The sequence below is a fragment of the Oncorhynchus gorbuscha genome, linkage group LG26 (genome assembly GCF_021184085.1).
Source record: "Oncorhynchus gorbuscha isolate QuinsamMale2020 ecotype Even-year linkage group LG26, OgorEven_v1.0, whole genome shotgun sequence".
Lineage (NCBI taxonomy): Eukaryota > Metazoa > Chordata > Actinopteri > Salmoniformes > Salmonidae > Oncorhynchus > Oncorhynchus gorbuscha.
This window is the reverse complement of record NC_060198.1, coordinates 38,762,310-38,784,536: the sequence shown is the minus strand read 5'-3', so window position 1 is coordinate 38,784,536 and position 22,227 is coordinate 38,762,310. Positions and strand designations below refer to the sequence as shown.

The 22,227-nt window shown below is 40.9% G+C and overlaps 1 protein-coding gene across 1 annotated transcript in view; it reads left to right on the top strand.

Annotated features, from left to right (window-relative positions):
- Window positions 1-394: 394 nt before the first annotated feature.
- The window catches only part of LOC124015954 (forkhead box protein K2-like), a 37,084-nt gene continuing 15,251 nt past the window's right edge, over window positions 395-22,227 (top strand). The window contains exons 1-3 of the mRNA XM_046331450.1: window positions 395-893; window positions 12,327-12,515; window positions 18,410-18,560. Coding sequence (XP_046187406.1) covers window positions 601-893; window positions 12,327-12,515; window positions 18,410-18,560 — 633 coding nt within the window. The 5' untranslated portion in view covers window positions 395-600. The remainder of the gene's footprint in view (window positions 894-12,326; window positions 12,516-18,409; window positions 18,561-22,227) is intronic.

The window sequence follows — 22,227 nt, the reverse complement described above, 5'->3', positions numbered from 1 at the left end:
ATCTCGCCACGCATAATACAAGTCGTCACTACATACCACAGCCACAAAGTCATAAGCCCCGCCCGTTTCTACAATTTATATTTTTTACATGTGATTTTAAACCTAACCACATTGTTAACCGTATGTCTAACCGTAACCTTAAATTAAGACCAAAAATCACATTTTAGTTTTCATGAATTTTTAACATATAGACAATTTTGACTATATGTGGTAATTATTGACAATACAATGCGCGTACGCTACAGTTCAACCGACCTTGAGTCAATGATCAGCGGTTTCTTGTGTCTGATTGGTCTTCTCTTTGTAGCGTCAAGTGCCTGTTAATTTTTTATTGGGTTATTGGATTGTCAATCGTGGTATATCCACATGTTGTGTTGTTTGGTTGGAGCCTTCTCCTACCCTTTCTCTCTGTGTCGCGGCGCTGGGTTGGAGCCGCTGTCCCTGGTCTGGCACGTTCCCTTAAATTTTTGTGTTAAATTTGATGCCCCCCCTTTTTTTGATTCGACAATTTGCGACGGCATTTAAAATATCTACACGGGCATCTCCATACCAGTGTTTTTTTAAATAAGCATTTGTCAAATATACCCTTTATCTTGTAAAATGGCGGTGTTAAGCGGGTCGTCTGGGCCGGTTGCCCGGCTTGAGGGCCGTGAATTCGAATACTTGATGAAAAAGCGCTCGGTGACTATCGGTAGGAACTCGTCTCAGGGCTCGGTGGATGTGAGCATGGGTCATTCCAGTTTTATTTCTCGAAGACATCTCGAAATATTCACTGTTAGTGACGATAGCACTGGTGGTGGAGACTTTTACTTGCGATGCCTCGGCAAAAATGGGGTGTTCGTGGATGGAGTGTTCCTCAGACGGGGTGCCCCTCCTCTACAACTACCACGAATGTAAGTTCAACATGTATCTGTGTTTAGAATAACTAGCTAGTTATCTTTGTTTTGAATTACCACAAAGCACGTGCTGTTGCAGCAAGACTAAGGGGTGGTGTTTGCCATGTAGGTTCATCTTTGCTAGCTAATTAACGTCAGCTAGATAGTGTTTGTCAGATACGAGTAGCTACATGTTATGAACTGCCCTCCCATTGTTATAAAATATCTTCTGAATTAAGACAGCCAAATGTAGCTAGCGATATTCGAACTTGATTCTACAGCACACTGTCTGTCGGCCAGCTTTCAGTTGATTTGCTATCACATAGTGGGTTATTATTGTAACTAGCTAGCGGTGTACATGGTCATACAGGTAAACAATGTCATATAGTTCTGTGCAAGTGTTTTGTTAGTCAGGTAGATATGATCGATGTTTTGTTTATATTTAAGTTTGTGGATGGCTACGTTGCTTGTAGGCCTGTATCTTTACAACATGTGTGTGATGTGCATCACTAGGCCATCACTCAATTGAACATTTCTGATCCGGGCCATTACGGGTCAGCTTTGCACAACTCGGAAGATCGTTGTTTTGGTTTAGTTTGATCCATTCACAAAATTATAATGGCAGGTCACAAAGGCTAACGTTACAATACATAACAAATGGTCTCCTCAAAATATTCACTATTTTCCTCTTGCCATCATGGTAACATTACTCTATTCTCTTAGACCGATTTGAATTCCATAATACTAAAATGAGATTCTATTTCTATGCCAAATTCCCGGTATGCATAGATTGTTTTGTCAAATTTGCCCCATTTTATTCTGAAGAAACTTGCAAGAAACTTGTAAAATACACTCCAATCCAACTCGACCATTAAATATGAAGACAACCCTGTATTTAATTAGGAAAAGTCATTATTGTGCCATAATCCACTTTTGAATGTTTGATGCATAATTCGCAACAAAATTTAGTGGGCTGCTGGGGCTCATTCATTGGTCAGTTGCATATAAACACAAAGCTGCATTCTTAAAGCAGCAGTCAGCAGTAGAAACAATAACAAAGCGGCCCCGCAACCCTGTTTCGGTAAAAAGCTACGGGATGGGGCTGGAGAAATCTAAACACTCAAATTCATATATAGAGCTATGGATGCAAGGACTGACAATCCAAAATGATAGTTTTAAACATGTTTTGAGGGTATGGGTGTGTTCGTATATTCACCCTGGAGTGCCAGAGTGCGCACAAATTCAGAGTGTTGTCAGCGCACACTGGACTCTCTGCCCGAGGAGTAGGGCTGATCCAAGCGCTCTGACCTCACAACATCGGTCAATCACCCAAGCTAACTGGCTAACTTGCTAGCTACTTCCAGATACAAATGAGAGAACACATCACTCTGACCATTTCTAGCGCCCTAGCAGATTTAGAGCATTGGCAACAATTTTAATATTTTTTTTGCCAACGTTTACTGACAGGTCATATTCAACTGGTGTTGCACTGTTTGTAAATTCTTCAGTTATTCTGCACTCTGGTACACTCAGATGAGAGCGCTCTAAAATCGGCGTAGAAAGCCAGAGTGAATTTACGAATGCACCCTATATAGTGTTTGCTTGCATTTACTTTGACACACATTGGAGTAAAACATGTTTATATTTTGGGTTGTGATGGGGTACGACATGAGACAAGTTATATTATTAAAGAATCAGTGGGGTACATATAATTCATTTATACGTTCAAAAAGGGATGTAGCAACTGCTCATTGCCCCTTTAACTGACCACCCAGTCTTTTTACCCATTTATACACTGTATCACAGCATTTTAGACTGAAGAGATGTTCATTCCTAACTAAGAAGCACAGTGGGCTCAAATTCCCTTATCGATCAGGTTGATGTGATTTAAAGAGCTTTAAATCAGGGGTGTGTTTTATACGCTCACATCTACAGCTTCAAGAAAACCTTGTGATGTCCTTATTTTGGAATTGGGCTGTATGTGTATAATGACTATAGTAGCCCACCCTACCTAAGGCAAAGAATGATCAGGGAAGTGGACAGACAGTCTTGGCTTGGAGAGCTCTGGACTGTGGTTCTTTATGCCCGCTAGATTCTAACAGAATGACAAATTGCCAGAATGAAGCAGTCACTGCTGCCCAGCCCTCCATGTTGTTGCTCTCACACGCCTACATAATTACTCCATGGCATAGTCTTGCCATGACTGTTTACATCCTAACTGAATCTGTGTAAAGTGGTTATATTAGTTTGATGCTCATTGTTTTGTCTCATTGGGATGTTGTGTGTTTTTAGGATAATCTGCAGGGATGATGATTATTTTGGAGGTAAAAAAGGGAAAGTAATAGAGAATAATTCTTATCTCTGCTGCCCTGAGCTTGGATATTTTTTTTATCTTTTGAGGGTCCATTGTGTTCTACCTCCTGGCATAACATAGCAACTACATTTGCTTTTACAAAATGTTTGGTCTCATTGAGCAAGGAGGGATATTGGCAAAGGAGCCTGAATGTTAAAAAGCATTGAGGCTGTGGTAAAACTCAGCTCTTTGCAAAATGACTTTGGATTTCCATGCAAGCTTATCATCTTAACCAAGCTTCTTTTGTTGTTGAAAACATTTAAGTATGAAATCATTGAAGCAGATAGTAGACTATATAATAACATTAATTGTCTGGTAGGGGGGTGGGTTTTGTGGTCTAGTGGAATTCTTTACCTCAGGTAGTAGAGATTGGAGGTCTGGTGGCAAAAGGAATTCTGTTTGTTGTTTTGTATGCGTCTGTGCCTGACTGATAGAGGATCAGTGAGCCCCCAACACACACACACACAAACCCAATGTTGTAAAAGCAATGTGTGTTGCCTTTGGTCACACACAGCACTCTGCGAGGAATGTGATGTCTCAGAGCTCAGCATTCCTGTATCAAAGACACCCTGATGGTTGCCATGTGAGTGTGCTGTGCTGAGCACAATGTTGATGGTGCTGTTCTTGCTATTAGGTGATTCCCCCCCCCTCTCAATAGCAGGAACAACACCAACAGTGGTCAGAACCAAGTAATATCAGGATGTAAGATGGCACATAAACCCAACAACTTAAACAACTAATTTCTCTGAACTAGAGGTCGACCGATTATGATTTTAACGCCGATACCGATTATTGGAGGACCAAAAAAAGCTGATGCCGATTTTTGTATGTAATAACTGACAATTACAACAATACTGAATGAACAATGAACACTTTTATTTTAACTTAATATAATACGTCAAATCAATTTAGTCTCAAACAAATAATGAAACGTATTCAATTTGGTTTAAATAATGTAAAAACAGTATTGGAGAAGAAAGTATGTGCGATGTAAAAAAAAAAAAAGCTAACGTTTAAATTCAAGAACATATGAAAGCTGGTGGTTCCTTTTAACATAAGTCTTCAATATTCCCAGTTAAGAAGTTGTAGTTATTATTGGACTACTACTGTCTATACCATTTGTATTTCATATACCTTTGACTATTGGATGTTCTTAAAGATAGTTTAGTATTGCCAGCCTAATCTCAGGAGTTGATGGGCTTGAAGTCATAAACAGCGCTGTGCTTCAAGCATTGCTAATAGCTGCTGTTTGAATGAATACTTGCGTGCAGTGCTTGCTTCTGCCTACCACCGCTCAGTCAGAATGCTCTATGAAATATCAAATCATAGACTTAATTATAATAAACACACACAAATACGAGCCGTAGGTCATTAATGTGGTCAAATCCGGAAACTATCATTTCGAAAACAGAACGTTTATTCTTTCAGTGAAATACGGAACTCTTCCGGATTTTATCGAACGGGTGGCAACCCTAAGTCTAAATATTACTGTTACATTGCACAACCTTCAATGTTATGTCATAATTATGAACAATTCTGGCAAAGTAATTACTGTCCTTGTTAGGAATAAATGAACATTCAACAGTTTGCAACAACCCAGCCGGCCCAAACAGCTGCATATACCCTGATTCGCTTGCACTGAACGTAAGAGAAGTAACACAATTTCCCTAGTTTAACTATGCAGGCTTAAAAATATATACTTGTGTATTGATGTTAAGAAAGGTATTGATGGTTAGGTATGTTATTGCAACAATTGTGTTTTTTTTCGCGAATGCACTTGTTAAATCATCACTTGTTAAATAAATCATCACTTGTTTGGCGAAGTTGAAGTAGGCTGTGATTCGATGATAAATTAACAGGCACCGCAATGATTATATGCAACGCAGAGCAAGCTAGTTAACTACACATGGTTGATGATATTACTAGGTTAACTAGTGATTATGTGAAGGTTGATTTGTTTTTTTTCTAAGAAGTTTAATGCTAGCTAGCAACATATCTTGGATCCTTGCAGCCACAAGGTCCTTTCAATGCTGCGCTCTCGTAACAGCTGGTTACCCCGCCACGCAGCCTCCTCGTGGATTGCAATGTAATCGGCGTCCAAAAAGGCATATTACTGATTGTTATGAACACTTGAAATTGGCCCTAATTAATCGGCCATGCCTCAACTCTGAACATCACCAAATTCACTGAGGATACATTACATAGGGTGAAGAAACAATACACCGACCTCAGCCCCTTACTACATGGGGAACAAATACTGTATACTCGTTGTTGAGTGGGATCTGCATGGCGTGTGGGGGGGGGGGGACTTGGTGACTTTACACCATTTCTTTGGATTCCTCACCTCTAACTCATTGTTAGAAAAAGTTGGATCCGAATCAAATCTTAGGTGCTATATTTATTGAATATTATATGAATCCTCTAAATTAAAATGGCCAGTTGGGTTCAATCGATTAGCTCAATGTTGCAGGAATGCTGATCTTATGTTTCTTTTTTGAACTTTATTTAACCAGGTAGTCAAGTTGACGCCAAGATAATAAAGCAAAGCAGTTGGACACATACAAAAACAGAGTTACACATGGAGTAAAACAAACATACTTTCAATAATACAGTAGAAAAATAAGTCGATATACAATGTGAGCAAATGAGGTGAGATAAGGGAGGTAAAGGCAATAAATAGGCCATGGTGGCGAAGCAAATACAATATAGCAATTAAAACACTGGAATGGTAGATTTGACAGATGAGTGTGCAAAGTAGAAATACTGGGGGTGCAAAATAAATAAATACAGTAGGGGAAGAGGTAGTTGTTTGGGCTATTTATAGATGGGCTATGTGCAGTGATCTGTGAGCTGCTCTGACAGCTGGTGCATAAAGCTAGTGAGGGAGATAAGTGTTTCCAGTTTCAGAGATTTTTGTAGTTCGTTCCAGTCATTGGCAGCAGAGAACTGGAAAGAGAGGCGGCCAAAGGAGGAATTGGCTTTGGGGGTGACAAGTGAGATATACCTGCTGGAATGCGTGCTACAGATGGGTGCAGCTATGGTGACCAGCGAGCAGAGATAAGGAGGGACTTTACCTAGCAGGGTCATGTAGATGACCTGGAGCCAGTGGGTTTGGCGACGAGTATGAAGCGAGGGCCAGCCAACGAGAGCGTACAGATACTCAATTTGTTGAGTATGGTGTTGGAGGCTATTTTGTAAATTGCATCGCTAAAGTTGAGGATCGGTAAGATGGTCAGTTTTACGAGGGTATGTTTGGCAGCATGAGTGAAGGATGCTTTGTTGTGAAATAGAACGCCGATTCTAGATTTAATTTTGGATTGGAGATGTTTTATGTGAGTCTGGAAGGAGAGTTTAGTCTAACCAGACACCTATGTAGTTGTCCACATATTCTAAGTCGGAACTGTCCAGAGGAGTGATGCTGTACGGGTGGACAGGTGCGGGCAGCGATCGTTTGAAGAGCATGCATTTAGTTTTACTTTAAGCTCGTCTGGAGGGTTGTGTCCAAAGAAGGGCCAGAAGTATACAGAATGGTATCGTCTGCGTAGAGTCGGAATAGAGACTCACCAGCAGCAAGAGCGACATCATTGATATTTTCAGAGAAAAGAGTCGGCCCAAGAATTTAACCCTGTGGCACCCCCATAGAGATGGCCAGATGCCCGGACAACAGGCCCTCCGATTTGACACACTGAACTCTGTCGGAGAAGTAGTTGGTGTACCAGGCAAGGCAATCATTTGAGAAACCAAGGCTGTTGAGTCTGCCAATGAGGATGTGGTGATTGACGGAGTCGAAAGCCTTGGCCAGGTCAATGAATACGGCTGCACAGTATTGTTTCTCATCGATGGCGGTTAAGATATCATTTAGAACCTTGAGCGTGGCTGAGGTGCACCCATGACCAGCTCTGAAACCAGATTGCATAGCGGAGAAGGTACAGTGGGATTCAAAATTGTCGTTGATCTGTTTGTTGACTTGGCCTTCGAAGACTTTAGAAAGGAAGGCTAGGATCAATATAGGTCTGTAGCAGTTTGGGTCAAGAGTGTCTCCCCCCTTTTGAAGAGGGCGATGACCGCAGCTGCTTTCCAATCTTTGTGAATCTCAGATGACACAACAGAGGTTGAACAGGCTAGTAATAGGGGCTGCAACAATTTTGGCAGATAATTTTAGAAAGAGAGGGTCCAGATTGTCTAGCCCGGCTGATATGTGGGGGTCCAGATTTTGCAGCTCTTTCAGAACCTCAGCTGACTGGATTTGGGAGAAGGGGAAATGGGGAAGGCTTGGGCGAGTTGCTGTGGGGGGGTGCAGTGCTGTTGACCAGGATAGGGGTGGCCAGTTGGAAAGCATGGCCAGCCATAGAAAAATGCTTGTTGAAATTCTCAATTATAGTGAATTTATTGGTGGTGAGTTTCCTATCCTCAGTGCAGTGGGCAGCTGGGAGGAGGTGTTCTTATCCTCCATGGACTTTGCAATGTCCCAGAACTTTTTGAGTTTGTTGCAGGAAGCACATTTCTGCTTGATAAAGCTAGCCTTTGCTTATAACTGCTTGTGTATATTGGTTCCTAACTTCCCTAAAAAGTTTCATTTCATGGGGGCTGTTCGATGCTAATGCAGAACGCCACAGGATGTTTTTTCTGTTGGTTAAGGGCAATCCAGTCTGGAGAGAACCAACGGCTATATCTGTTCCTGGTTCTAAATTTCTTAAATGGGGCATGCTTATTTAAGATGGTGAGGAAGGAATTTAAATTAAAAAATAACCAGGCATCCTCTACTGACGGGTTGAGGTCGATATCCTTCCAGGATACCTGGGCCAGGTTGACTAGAAAGGCCTGCTCGCTGAAGTGCTTCAGGGAGCGTTTGATAGTGATGAGTGGAGGTCGTTCGACCGCGGACCCATTACGGATGCAGGCAATGAGACTGTGATCGCTGAGATCTTGGTTGAAAACAGCAGAGGTGTATTTAGAGGGCAAGTTGTTTAGGATTATGACTATGAGGGTGCCCGTGTTTACGGCATTGGGGTTGTACCTGGTAGGTTCATTTATAATTTGTGTGAGATTGAGGGCATCAAGCTTAGATTGTAGGATGGCCGGGGTGTCAGTTTAGGTCACCTAGCAGCACAAGCTCTAAAGGTAGATGGGGGGGGGGGGGATCAGTTCACATATGGTGTCCAGAGCACAGTTGGGGGCAAAGGGTGGTCTATAGCAGGCCGCAACGGTGAGAGACTTGTTTTTAGAGAAGTGGATGTTTAAAAGTAGAAGTTCAAATTGTTTGGGTGCAGACCTGGATAGTAGGACAACTCTGCAGGCTATCTCTGCAGTAGATTGCAACACCGCCCCCTTTGGTTGTTCTATCTTGTCTGAAAATGTTGTAGTTCGGGATGGAGATTTCAGAGTTATTGGAGGTCTTCCTAAGCCAGGATTCAGACACGGCTAAGACATCTGGGTTGGCAGAGTGTGCTAAAGCGGTGAATAAAACAAACTTAGGGAGGAGGCTTCTAACATGCATGAAACCAAGGCTTTTACTGTTACATCAGTCATCAAACCAGAGCGCCTGGGGAATAGGAGTGGAGCTAGGCACTGCATGGCCTTGATTAATCTCTACATCGACAGAGGAGGAGTAGGATACGGGTACGGCTAAAAGCCATGAGAATTGGTCGTCTTGGACGTCCGGAACGGAGAGTAAAAGTAGCAGGTTTCTGGGGGCGATAAAATGGATTCAAAGTATAGTGTACAGACAAAAGTATGGTAGGATGTGAATACAGTGGAGGTAAACCTTGGCATTGAGTGATGATGAAAGCGATATTGTCTCTAGAAACATAATTGAAACCAGGTGATGTCATCGCATGTGTGGGTGGTGGACCTGACGAGTTGGATAAGGTATAATGAGCAGGGCTAGAGGCTCTACAGTGAAATAAACCAATAAACACTAACCAGAACAGCAATGGACAAGGCATATTGACATTAAGGAGAGGCATGCTTTGCAGAGCGATCATAAGGGTCCAGTGAGTAGTGAGGTTGGTTGGTTGGGGTCAAGGTGATTCAGACAATCGTGATGGAGGGGCCAGTTGAATAACTCCTTCGGGCAGATAATGTCGGAATTCCAGTCATGAAGGCCCGGTGGGGCTTCGCATCGGCAGTAAAACGTGTCTGGATCGGTGATTGTAGCCCAGGAGTGGCTGATGGAACTCTTTAACTGGCTAGCTCTGGGATAATCACTATTGTAAAGTGGCTGGCTGTTCCACTGGATGTCATAAGGTGAATGCACCAATTTGTAAGTCGCTCTGGATAAGAGCGTCTGCTAAATGACTTAAATGTAAATGATAATTTGTAAGTCGCTCTGGATAAGAGCGTCTGCTAAATGACTTAAATGTAAATGATAATTGGTGTTTGCATCAGCGAGTGCTCTGGAAAGGCAGCTTGCCAGTTACAGCAGTGCATCCCCTGAACGATAACGAAGAGTTAACGTTAGATGAGAAGCCTGACCATGGAGACTGGGGTGAGAAGGTGATGAAGCATACTTCATGAGCTGTAACCGAAAAACGAATGGCATTTGGAAAGTTTGTGTTGAGGGAGAAAGTGTGGTGGAACAAGTATTAGCATTGTTAAGTATCTTGCTAGCTGGATCGAATTCTCAGTTAGCTAGCCAGAGAAATGTTGAGTGACATTAGCCAACTTATCTGATCAAATTATTGAGTTTATGGTGTGAAAATTAGCTTGCTAATAAAGTAGCCAGCTGACTTTACAATATCAAATGAGCTAACATTAGTAACCTAACCAATTCTCTATAGTATTAACTGGTGTACGACTCCTTGCAGTTCCTCAATATATAACGCATTAGTTGCTTACTGGACCCTGGCAATCTATGTGAAATGTTAACTAGCTAAAGAACTAACCACTATCTGTTTTCAGAATGAGATAATTGGGTGAAAATTAGGCGTTGCTTGTTAAACAAATACATTCAGGGTGTGGAGCTGGGCCTGGCTTAAGCTGGATGCCACTATAGAGGTGAAAGGAACACCACACACTTTCCCTCTTTCTCACTTTTGCTGGCACATTGTAGAACAGATGTCCCACAGACAGAATGTGTACAATGTAATAATGTGCAGTGCGGCCCAAAGATTTTGTTTTTGTTGTGTTGAACTTGACAGTAACACATGTGAGGGGGATTATAATTTAACTCGGTGAACTTATTTTTGCACACATGTAGCCTTGTGCACTTGATCAATGTCTATTGTGACCACTATAATAGAGCAAAAACAGAATGCCTGTTTCATTCTATGTCTACTTTAAAATGTATTTTTCCCATGTGCAATATATGTGTGTGGTCACAAGCATTCTATTATAAAGGCTGTCATGGCTAACTGCAATATTAGTGTATTGTTTATTTTTTCTCAACTTGAGTGTCATTTGCAGTGAAGTCTAGGCAACAAATAACATTGGATTTCTTTCTTTACATTTTTAAGCTGGGAGTTAGGTTCACTTTAACCACTTTATTTTACACGGAGACAGATCATTTTCTTTGTTGTTTAATTAGTTAAAACCTGCATTTCTCCCTAGAAAGGATGTTTTGCATGTTTCAGTGCAAAAACAAATTGTCACCTTTTTGGGCCCTCACAAGTTTGCATCCCTGAGTTTGCTGGTAACTAGTTTTGAAAAAACATGTTTTCCCACTAGACACTAGCTACGTGTGGTCTGTGTAATGAGGTCATCAACACCCCCCTATTTCATCAAGTAATTTAGATTCCCATGCTCTTTGTTGACAGGGGTGTTACATTGGTCCTGAAGGGGTGTTGGAGTGCATATGCATAATTGAAGTGTCTGGCTTCACCAGGCTGGTTCCCAGCAGTTTTTCACCCTCTGAGTAGCAATGCTAATTTGAGACTTGGGTGTCAGAGACACTGTCCTCTCTGAATGTGCTCTATGCCAGCTCTGTTGGGGCTTGGCAACAAGTGCTGCAGCACCTGGCATCCGGACCAAAAGAAAGCAGGGCTGGCATAACAATCTGGGCCTCCATCTCTCTCTGGGATGAGGTGATGGAGCCTGATCCTGCACTGATTGTATATGGACATCTCCATTCTAGGCATTCACACTGCTTGTTGGTTACCCCACAATGAAAATGTGTGTTTGATTAGGCTACCACAGCCTATATTTAGCCTGAGCCTCTGGAAGCAACGTCAGCACAAGAACCGTATGTCAGGAGCTTCATAAAATGTGTTTCCATGACTGAGCAGCCTTACACAAGCCTAAGATCACCAAGCGCAATGCCAAGTGTCAGCTGGAGTGGTGTGAAGCTCGCCGCCATTGTACTCTGGAGCAGTGGAAACTCGTTCTCTGGAGTGATGAATCACACTTCACCATCTGGCAGTCCGACAGACATCTGGGTTTGGTTGATGCCAGGACAACACTACCTGCCCCAATGCATAGTGCCAACTTTAAACTTTGGTGGAGGAATAATGGTCTTGGGCTGTTTTTCATGGTTCGGGCTAGGCCCCTTAGTTCCAGTGACGGGAGATCTTAACGTTACAGCATACAATGACATTCTAGACTTCTGTGCTTCCGTCTTTGTGGCAACAGTTTGGGGAAGGCCCTTTTCCTGTTTCAGCATAACAATGCGAGGTCCATATAGAAATTATTTGTCGATTGATGTGGAAGAACTTGACTGGCCTTTACAGAACCTTGACCTCAACCCCATCAAACACCTTTGGGATGAATTGGAACGCCGACTGCGAGCCAGACCTAATCACCCAACATCAGTGCCCAACCTCACAAATGCTCTTGTGGCTGAATGGAAGAACTCCCCGCAACAATGTTCCAACATCTAGTGGAAAGTCTTTCCAGAAGAGTGGAGGCTGTTATAGCAGCAAAAGGGGAACCAGCTCCATATTAATGTCCATGATTTTGGAATAAGATGTTCGATGAGCAGGTGTCCATATAATGAAGTGTATAACGAAAAATACATTACATACAAAATACTTTTTTACAGTTTACATACATTTTTAAGAACATTAACATGTAGTGTGTGGCTGCTCAGAGGCCACATAGACTGGAAGGTTGCATTACATTGTGTGGTAGGTGAATTTGAACCTTTTGTCTTTTTTTCTCTGCAGGTGCATTTTCAGGTTTCCCAGCACAAACATCAAGATCACATTCACAGCCCTGTCCAGTGGAAAGAGGGAGAAGCGTGAGGTGCCGGAGTCTCCAGTAAAACCAGTCCACATCTCTCCACTCACCATAAACATTCCAGACAACATCGCCCACCTCATAAGCCCCCTGCCCTCACCCACTGGCACCATCAGGTACAGTAACAGTAGGCCTGGGCCTCAGTTAACCTTGAGATTACTTATTATCATACTGGCCTGGTGGCTAATCCTTTGTTTATTGAACTCTAGGGGAAGCTGTGAACCAGGCTCAGGTTGCAGCTTAGGTCACCTCCTAACCTACACAATCTGTCCAACACAGGCTTAACAAGTACACACAATAAAGCTATCTGTGTGCAGCCTGTGGCAGTCTTCACTTAGCTGCTGTGTGCGTGTTGTCTGAAAAATACATGGCTTCTAGCAATGTTAATTTTGACAGCTGTTTTAGTTTTAATACCTTTTATTCTCAGTCACAGTTTAATAATTTCATCCTTTGTTAGTTATTATTAGTCGACTAAAACTCTGGGCAGTTTATCTAGTTTAAGTCACAGGTGTTTAAGTCACATAGTAAGTGCATTTTTTCCCGATTGGGAAAAAAATATATAAAAATAAATTAGGAATATTTAGGCTACCTCTAACTTCCATCATGTGCACATTCCTTGAAAAGGGGGGAAATTGAGCTTTACAAAAAATGCCAGGAGTATTACTGTACTACTAATATTCAACAAATAGCATTTGTTTTTTCCATAGCAAAGGTTAGTTCAAGTCAAGAGCCCTGTAGGCTTGGGTGGTATACTGTATAACGGGATATTTGGAAGAAGCCACGGGAGGATTTTTCAAAACCGTCAACTGTGAATTTGAATATTAATAGCTACTTTTTATGTTAATACCTGCAGTCAACTTGTGCAATACATTATGAGATAAAGCATATCGCATCACCTATCACATTATTTTATGTGATGTAGCTTACAGTAGTTCCCCAGAACAGTTGAGCCAGTCATGTGTTTGTTTGGAAGTAGCACAATTGGAGAAAGCCATGTGGTGAGTCCACAGCATTCTATATTGATCGGCGAGTCTCTGTTGTGCGGCGCACATGAGGTGACGAAGCCATCAGATATCTTATTGAGTTTCTGCCAGAAGTCAGAGTGCTAGATGAGTTCTGTACTAGATGTCGACTGATTATGATACCGATTATTGGAGGACCAAAAAAGCCGATACCGATTAATCGGACAATTTAATTTAAAAAATGTTTTAACTTTTTTTTTGTAGTAATGACAATTACAACAATACTGAATGAACACTTATTTTAACTTAATATAATACATCAATAAAATCAATTTAGCCTCAAATAAATAATGAAACATGTTCAATTTGGTTTAAATAATGCAAAAACAAGTGTTTGAGAAGAAAGTAAAAGTGCAATTTGTGCCATGTAAGAAAGCTAAAGTTTGAGTTCCTTGCTCAGAACATGAGAACATATGAAAGCTGGTGGTTCCTTTTAACATGAGTCTTCAATATTCCCGGGTAAGAAGTTTTAGGTTGTAGGAATTATAGGACTAATTCCCTCTATACCATTTATATTTCATTAACCTTTGACTATTGGATGTTCTTATAGGCACTTTAGTTTTGCCAGTGTAACCGTATAGCTTCCGTCCCTCTCCTCGCCCCTCCCTGGGCTCGAACCAGGAACGCAACGACAACAGCCACCCTAGAAGCAGAGCAAGGGGAAGAACTACTAGAAGGCTCAGAGCGAGTGACGTTTGAAACGCTATTAGCACGTGCTAACTAGCTAGCCATTTCACTTCGGTTACACCAGCCTCATCTCGTGAGTTGATAGGCTTGAAGTCATAAACAGCGCAATGCTTGACGCACAACAAAGAGCTGCTGGCAAAATGCAAAGAAAGTGCTGTTTGAATGAATGTTTACGAGCCTGCTTCTGCCTACCACCGCTCAGTCAGATACTTAGATACTTTTATGCTTGTAATCTCAGTCAAATTATATGCAACGCAGGACACGCTAGATAATATCTAGTAATATCATCAACCATGTGTCGTTAACTAGTGATTATGATTGATTGTTTTTATAAGATATGTTTAATGCTAGCTAGCAACTTACCTTGGCTTACTGCATTCGCATAACAGGCAGTCTCCTTGTGGAGTGCAACGAGGGAGAGGCAGGTCGTTATAGTGTTGCACTAGTTAACTGTTGCAAGATTGGATCCCCTGAGCTGACAAGGTGAAAATCTGTCGTTCTGCCCCTGAACGAGGCCGTTAACTGTCAGGAGAATTCTATACTCCTGTTCATTTACCAATTCAATTATGTCGCCCATAGTCTGTTTATATCAGGATTTGTAAGATACTGAGAGAAACGAAAACAGACAGGCCCAGTCTACTAAAGTTAAATGTTTATTCACGGGAATGTTCTGAAGTCAAGAATACAGATCAATTCATTTTATACTGACTTCTCACGCCCACACAAACATATGCACACACATGTCCTGCTACGTACACGCTGTCTGTCTCACTTCCCAGCTGACAGAGATGGTGACCAAGCTCAGACAGTCTGTGTTTAGAATACCATAAAGGCATATTGTTTCACCCGAATTTTGACTAGGACTACACATTTATTGATTATGATTTCATACATTCCAATCAATTCCATAAAAATGTTTGTTTCATGGCGGAATATTCTAATCGTTCAATTAACAGACCATTCTCACCTACCACCGTTCCTAGGCCGTCATTGAAAATAAGAATGTGTTCTTAACTGACTTGCCTAGTTACATAAAGTTTAAATAAAGGTGTAAAAAAAAAAGATCTTTCAAATCGGTGCCCATAAATACCGATTTCCGATTGTTATAAACTTGAAATCGGCCCTAAATAATCGTCCATTCCGATTAATCGGTCGACCTTTATTCTGTACAGCTGCCATTTCCCCCCCTGTGCTTTTTACTAAGTGTTTTTTTTCTCCCATCTGGTCCATGTACACATGCTTCTCTTCCTTTGGAAAAGCAAGCATCCCAACTTTGTTCATTTGCACAATTTCTCTTGTTCGCTTTCACTTGTAAATGTCCATACAGATCAAAAATGACATTCGGTAGCTACTTTTGTTTAACTTTATGAGCTGTATTTGCTGGTCTTTGTAATTAGTTTGTTTTGCTCGTTGGCATTTCGCAATTAGTTTGCTAATTTTTGTTAGCATTCTGGTAAGAAGCCCAGTTGACTTTGTTTGTAGCGCCCTCTTGTGTGCTATGCTGGTAATACCGTAAATCCTGGAACTAGAGAAGGACTGTATGACGACATGAATATCTGTATACCGCACAAGCCTACTGTCCTGGCTTTGCATCAGTTCAAAAGATTGAACGAGTGACTGAAGTGACCACCAGGGAACTGTGTGGGAGAGCCTGGCAGGTCAACTCAATCAGTCCGTGCAGCTCAAATATGTAATGAGAGGATTGAATGAAATATTCAGCACTCATGCATGCTTAGGATTGGACAAAACAGTTGCAAAGGAGCTTCATGTCAAATGAAATGTGAGACTAATGGACGTGGAATTTTCCTCTTCACATTTTCTTAGACTAAAATGAATTTGTAAGAGTTGTAGTTTTTTCCAGTGCATTTCATTATCGTAGTAGTTTTAGACCGGAAAATTAGGTTGTTGATTATTTATTGTTGACTAAATTAACACTGGCTTCTACTGGTGTGAACATTTAAATGTAATTGGGATCCTTAACTGCAATGTGAATTTAAAAATGTTTCCTAATGTTATCACACAACATATTTTGTGTTATTGCCAAACTAGACGATAGGCTATATAGACCTGGGGAAAGTTGTGTAAAGGTTGACACAGCGAAATGACTTAGCTGCAGAACGTAGACTGCATAGTGGGTAAATATCCACAACATCTGAGTGTTGAAGTGCTAGGCTCAACTTCTCACCTCGCTAGCTCGCTATGAAAGATGCAAGTGTTTGTTCTCTAAAGTATCGTAACTAATCTAGGGCTCTACAGTGCGACCATTTTACTCGCATATGCGTATAATTATTTTTCTGTGCGATCTGGACATTTTGTTTAGGCGCGCCTGGAACATTTTAAGGATTCTAGCTTTAATATCTCAAATATTGTTCATTTTGCTCAGTTGTAATCAGGCTCCTCCACTCCAAAATTCCTAGCAGAATTGAATCTAAACTCTCCAGAAATGGGGAGTTGACGTGCAAGTCGGAGTCATTATTTTGGCGTCAACTGTCCACTGCGTCATCATCGTTAACAGTTGGAAAAATGGCAGAGAAAGGCAAGCAACAGCACTGAAGCCCTGTATGGCAATATTTTGAGAAGGAAATGCACATTTTGCGAGGTGAAATTGAAGTACAGTAATGGTAGTACAGGTGCAATGCTTAACCATCTGAAAGGGGCACACCGTGAGACCCAAACCGTTGTGGGAAGGATACCGATTTATATGTGTGTGTGTAAATAATGACAATTTCAACAATGCTTAATGAACACTTTTTATTTGAACTCAATATAATACTTCAATTAAATCAATTTAGTCTCAAATAAATAATGAAACATGTTCAATTTGGTTTAAATAATGCAAAAACAGTGTTGGAGAAGAAAGTAAAAGTGCAATATGTGCCATGTAAAAAAAATCTAGCGTTTTAAGTTCTAGAACATATGAAAGCTGGTGGTTCCTTTTAGCATCTAATAACTACAACCTAAAACTTCTTAACTGGGAATATTGAGTCTTCAATATTCCCAGTTAAGAAGTTTTAGGTTGTAGTTATTAAAGGACTATTTCTCTCTTTTACCATTTGTATTTCATAGACCTTTGTCTATTGGATGTTATTTTAGGCACTTTAGTATTTCCAGCCTAATCTCAGGAGTTGATGGGCTTGAAGTCATAAACAGCGCTGTGCTTCAAGCATTGCGAAAAGCTGCTGGCAAATGGAGAAAAGTGTGGTTTGAATGAATGCTTACGAGCCTGCTGCTGCCTACCACCGCTCAGACTGCTCTATCAAATATCTAATCATGTACTTATTATATTATAATTAAGTCTTCAGAAATACGAGCCTTAGGTCATTAATGTGGTCATATCCGGAAACTATCATCTCAAAAACAAAACGTTTATTCTTTCACTGAAATACGGAACCGTTCCGCATTTTATCGAACAGGTGGCAACCTTAAGTCTAAATATTACTCATACATTGCACAATCTTCAATGTTATGTCATAATTATGTACAATTCTGGCAAATTAATTACGGTCTTTGTTAGATAGAAATGGTCTTCACACAGTTCGCAACGAGCCAGGCGGCCCAAACTGCTGCATATACCCTGACTCTGCTTACACTGAACGCAAGAGAAGTGACACAATTTCAGGCACCGCATTGATTATATGCAACGCAGGACAGGCTAGTTAACTACACATGGTTGATGATATTACTAGTTTAACTAGTGATTATGTTAAGATTGTTATGAACACTTGAAATCGGCCCTAATTAATTTGCCATTACTATTAATCGGTTGACCTCTAGTGCGAATCACCCATGAATTCCTACTAGCACATCTGCCAATCGTCTACGGTGCATTGCACCAATGATGGAACTTCTCCAGATACATTGAAGAATGGAAAATATATTGTTTTCATTTGATTCTAGCCAATCATCAGTGTTTATCTCCAGATTATTCATGTTTGCTTCAGCTAATGACATCCTTAAGCTTTTTCTGCTGTGTTAACTCAATGCCTCATGAAACGGTTTTGCTCTCCTTTCAATATGAGTTAGATAATGTGAGTATTTGCATAGGTGGTGTACCAGTCTGACTGCAGGCTACTGCAGGAAAGGGTACAGATAAACTGAGCAAAGATATTTATTTTCGTGGGGCCCCTATTCCTCAGAATAGCTTGGCTAATAGTAAACCATTGCTTGATTTCAGTAGATCAATTAGGCAGTTTAGTTTGTAGCCTAAAAGTTATTATTATTCTTAGTCAGAATTTTTATCTACTGTGTTTGTCATCATGCTGACTTGATGACTAACAGTCTGGTCTTCTTCTTCCCCACAGTGCTGCCAACTCGTGCCCCTCCAGTCCCAGGGGAGCGGGCTTGTCCGGCTACAGGATGGGTCGCATCGTCAGCTCTGCAGAGCTACAGCTCATAAACGACAACTCCCAGTCAGAGAACGACAAGGAGGCCTCAGGAGGGGACAGCCCCAAGGTGAGCACCACATACAGAGCATCTCCATTGAACATGCTTTTAGTCTAAGGCTTAAATTCATCTGTGTCTGTGAAACTGGCATTTTTCATTTAGTGGCAATCAGCAGTTGAAACCATAAAATGTTATCCCCGCCACTGTTTTGGTAAAAAGCTGAGGGATGGGGCTGGAGAAATGTAACCGCTCTCAAATCCATAGATGGAAGAATTGACCAACCATGATATCAATATAGCTTTAATGTCATGAGGGTGTACAGTGTTTGTTTACATTTACTTTGTTTTAGTGTTGAGTAGGGTTGAACATTTTGGGGAATATTCAGAGGTGGAAACTTTCTGTGGGAATTAACGGGAATATATGGTAATTAACGGATATCTATGCAAATTATATCATTACCATTTAAATGTTTTTTTTTTGCCTTGGATATATTTACCATATCATATGGAGACAGAAACATAAACCTTTTACCTTATCATAAGTAGACATTGCAAATGGTTAAATCCTTCCAATAGATAGAGAATTATGAATTGAACTTTAATGAAAAAAGTTGACTCTTCACATGGGATGATTTTACTGAACAACAAAAGAAAAGGAATATTTAATGATCCCCAATGATCCATCGCATCTCCCCCCCCCAAAAAAAACGTTTTCAACATACATCTGTAAAATGAGAGTCTAGAAACTAAAGCTTTGGTTGTCTTCCTCTCATGCTTCCATGTCTTCTCCCTGGACCTCCTCAATGTCCACCTCTTGAACATCAGACTCTGAGGCCTCATCTTTACTGTCACTTTCCAACCTTGTTGAGGATGGCTTGTTGTCAAAAAGCTTCAAATTTGCCTGGATGGTCACCAATTTTTTCAACCCTTGTATTGGTCAGCCTGTTGTATGCTTTGGTGTGTGTGTGTTCTCAAACAAAGACTAGTTGCGATCTAAGATGGCTGATGTTGGTGGAATTTGGAGGATGATGGAGGCAACAGTGAAAAGAGCCTCATATCCACAAAGTCCTTTCCACCAGGGGACTGATGAGATATGTTGGGACGACTGCCATATTGCATCTCCATGCCAAAGCCCTTGCTTGGAAGTGTACTTCACCAGACTAGAAATAACCTTGCCCTCGTCAAGGTGGCGAGACACTGTAGGGATGACACCGTAGGCCTTGTTGATCTCTGCCCCCGACAGGATGCTCTTGCCAGCATACTTGGGGTCCAACGTATGCGGTGGTGTGTATGGGCTTCAGGCAGAAGTCTTCACGCTTTCTGATGTATTTCAGAACTGTTTCCTCTGCTTGGAGCAACAGTGAAGTGGGCAGGGCAGTATGAATTTCTTCCCTTAGATCTGAAAGCTGAGTCTGACCATCAGACAGGATGGCATTGTCTCCCTCAATCCGTGCAATGGCTACTGTTTTAGGTTTCAGGCTGCTTAACACTCTCTCCCAAAATACATTACCCAGGAGGGTCCTCTTGAAGGGGCTGTCTATGTCGGCAGACTGTGATATATTCTTGGAGAGACTCCTTCCCCTCCAGGAGACAAACATGTCAAACACGATGACAACAAAACCCCAACAGATGTTGCCAGGAAGCTTCAATGTGGTGCTCTTATTCTTCTCACTTAGCTTGGTGAGGTAGATTGCTTCTATAACTTGATGACCCTTCACATACCTAACCATTTCCTTGGCTCTCTTGTAGAGTTTATCCATTGTTTTCAGTGCTATGATGTCCTTGAGGAGCAGATTCAATGCATGAGCAGCACAGCCAATGGGTGTAATGTGAGGGTAGGACTCCTCCACTTTAGACCAAGCAGCCTTCATGTTTGCAGCATTGTCTGTCACCAGTGCAAATACCTTATGTGGTCCAAGGTCATTGATGACTGCCTTTAACTCATCTGCAATGTAGAGACCGGTGTGTCTGTCCCTTGTGTCTGTGCTATTGTAGAATACTGGTTGAGGGGTGGAGATGTAGTTAATTATTCCTTGCCCACAAACATTCTACCACCCATCAGAGATTGCAATAGTCTGCTTTCTCTATGATTTGCTTGACCTTCACTTGAACTCTGATCTCTGTATCCAACAATTGAGTAGATACAGCATGTCTGGTTGGAGGGGTGTAATGCTGGGTGAAAAACATTCAGAAATCTCTTCCATTACACATTGCCTGTGAGCACCAGTTGCATACACAGCTTGAGCAAGAAATTAATCATCATTTCTCTGACTACGTTCCTCCATTGAGTAAAAAAAAACTTCTGACTCCAGGAGGAATTGTGTTTAGGTGTCTGATTCATAATTTTCTTCTCGAATAGTAGTAGAGGGACTTTTCGAATAGTAGTAGAGGTTGCTTGTGATTGCTAAGGAAATGTTATGAACTTGGCCAGATGATTCTGCTTCTTTGGTGCATTCTTCACATATGATTTGGCAAATGTACACAGCTTTTCCTTCTACACTAGCTGCAGTGAAATGTCTCAACGTCAGATAGTGCCTGTGGCATTTTCCTGTAAAGATTCGGGGGGAAAATTAGTTTTAAAAAACAAATACAATTCCATGTACAGATAAATACTTAGATTAAACGACTCCTTTGTAAGATAAATGTTTTAAAATGAAACGTACATGGAAACAGGTGAATTAACACTCCTCAGTTAGCAGGCTCAAGCAAGCTAAAACCCACATGGTAGCAAAAACTAACTATCAGAAATTGTTAACAAGTTAGAAATGATTTAAACACTTTGTTGTAGGCTACAATTTACTAGTTAACAAAAAAATAATTTATGTCATATAAAATGTATTCAATAGCATCTCATTAGTGTAAGATCTTGAGAATCAGCTGTACATGTGATGGAAGAATGCACTGTGCATGCAGAGGGTAGCAACTCCATTGACTTGGATAGTTTAACCAAAATATGCCACAAGACCTAGAATTGCCTTGTGTATCCCTCAAAAAGGTTCACTGTTATAAGCTAACTTAAAAAAAATATATAATAATAATTTAAGCCCAGGAATTTGAGAAATTTAGCTGATCTTCCCATGGAAAGTTTCCTTCGCTTTGCAATTCTAGTGCTGGGTGATTAGTGCTTTTTGGGGTCGTTTTGGTTCTACTATTAAAAAGGAATCGTGATTGTCATAATGCATACTGCATTTAAGGACAATTGTATTATGTGGATTGAATGATGTACCAACACAGAATAAAACATTTAACAAAAGTCCCATGATGGTAGTGACTGTCCATTACTGCACTTATTAACCATCATTTATTTACATTACTATTTACTTTAGAAATATTTTTAAATATTTCAGTTGTTCGGTATATTACATTTTGTTTTATTTGACTTTTTATTATTTAATTCCAAGTCATCTCATCTCTATAGCTGCTGTCTGACAAAATCAGTATTTTAATCGTTCTTGAGCATACTTTTACAACTGCCCAGTATCAACTATCAATCACTTAGATCATGTATTTTCAGGTAGAGATGCCTCTCAAAGCAACTGCTCCCTATGCCTCTCGCTCACGTGTCTTCTGTCTCTTCTCTCCCTCTGTGTGCCCCACACAGACTGGACAAGTAGGCGTGAAATTGTTTATGGTCATGTTGGTTAATTACTGCGCTAATCTATGTAGAATATTGGCCTGTAGGAAACTACAACTACTATATCACACAGTTTGGACATGATCTGATTTATCTCTATTGG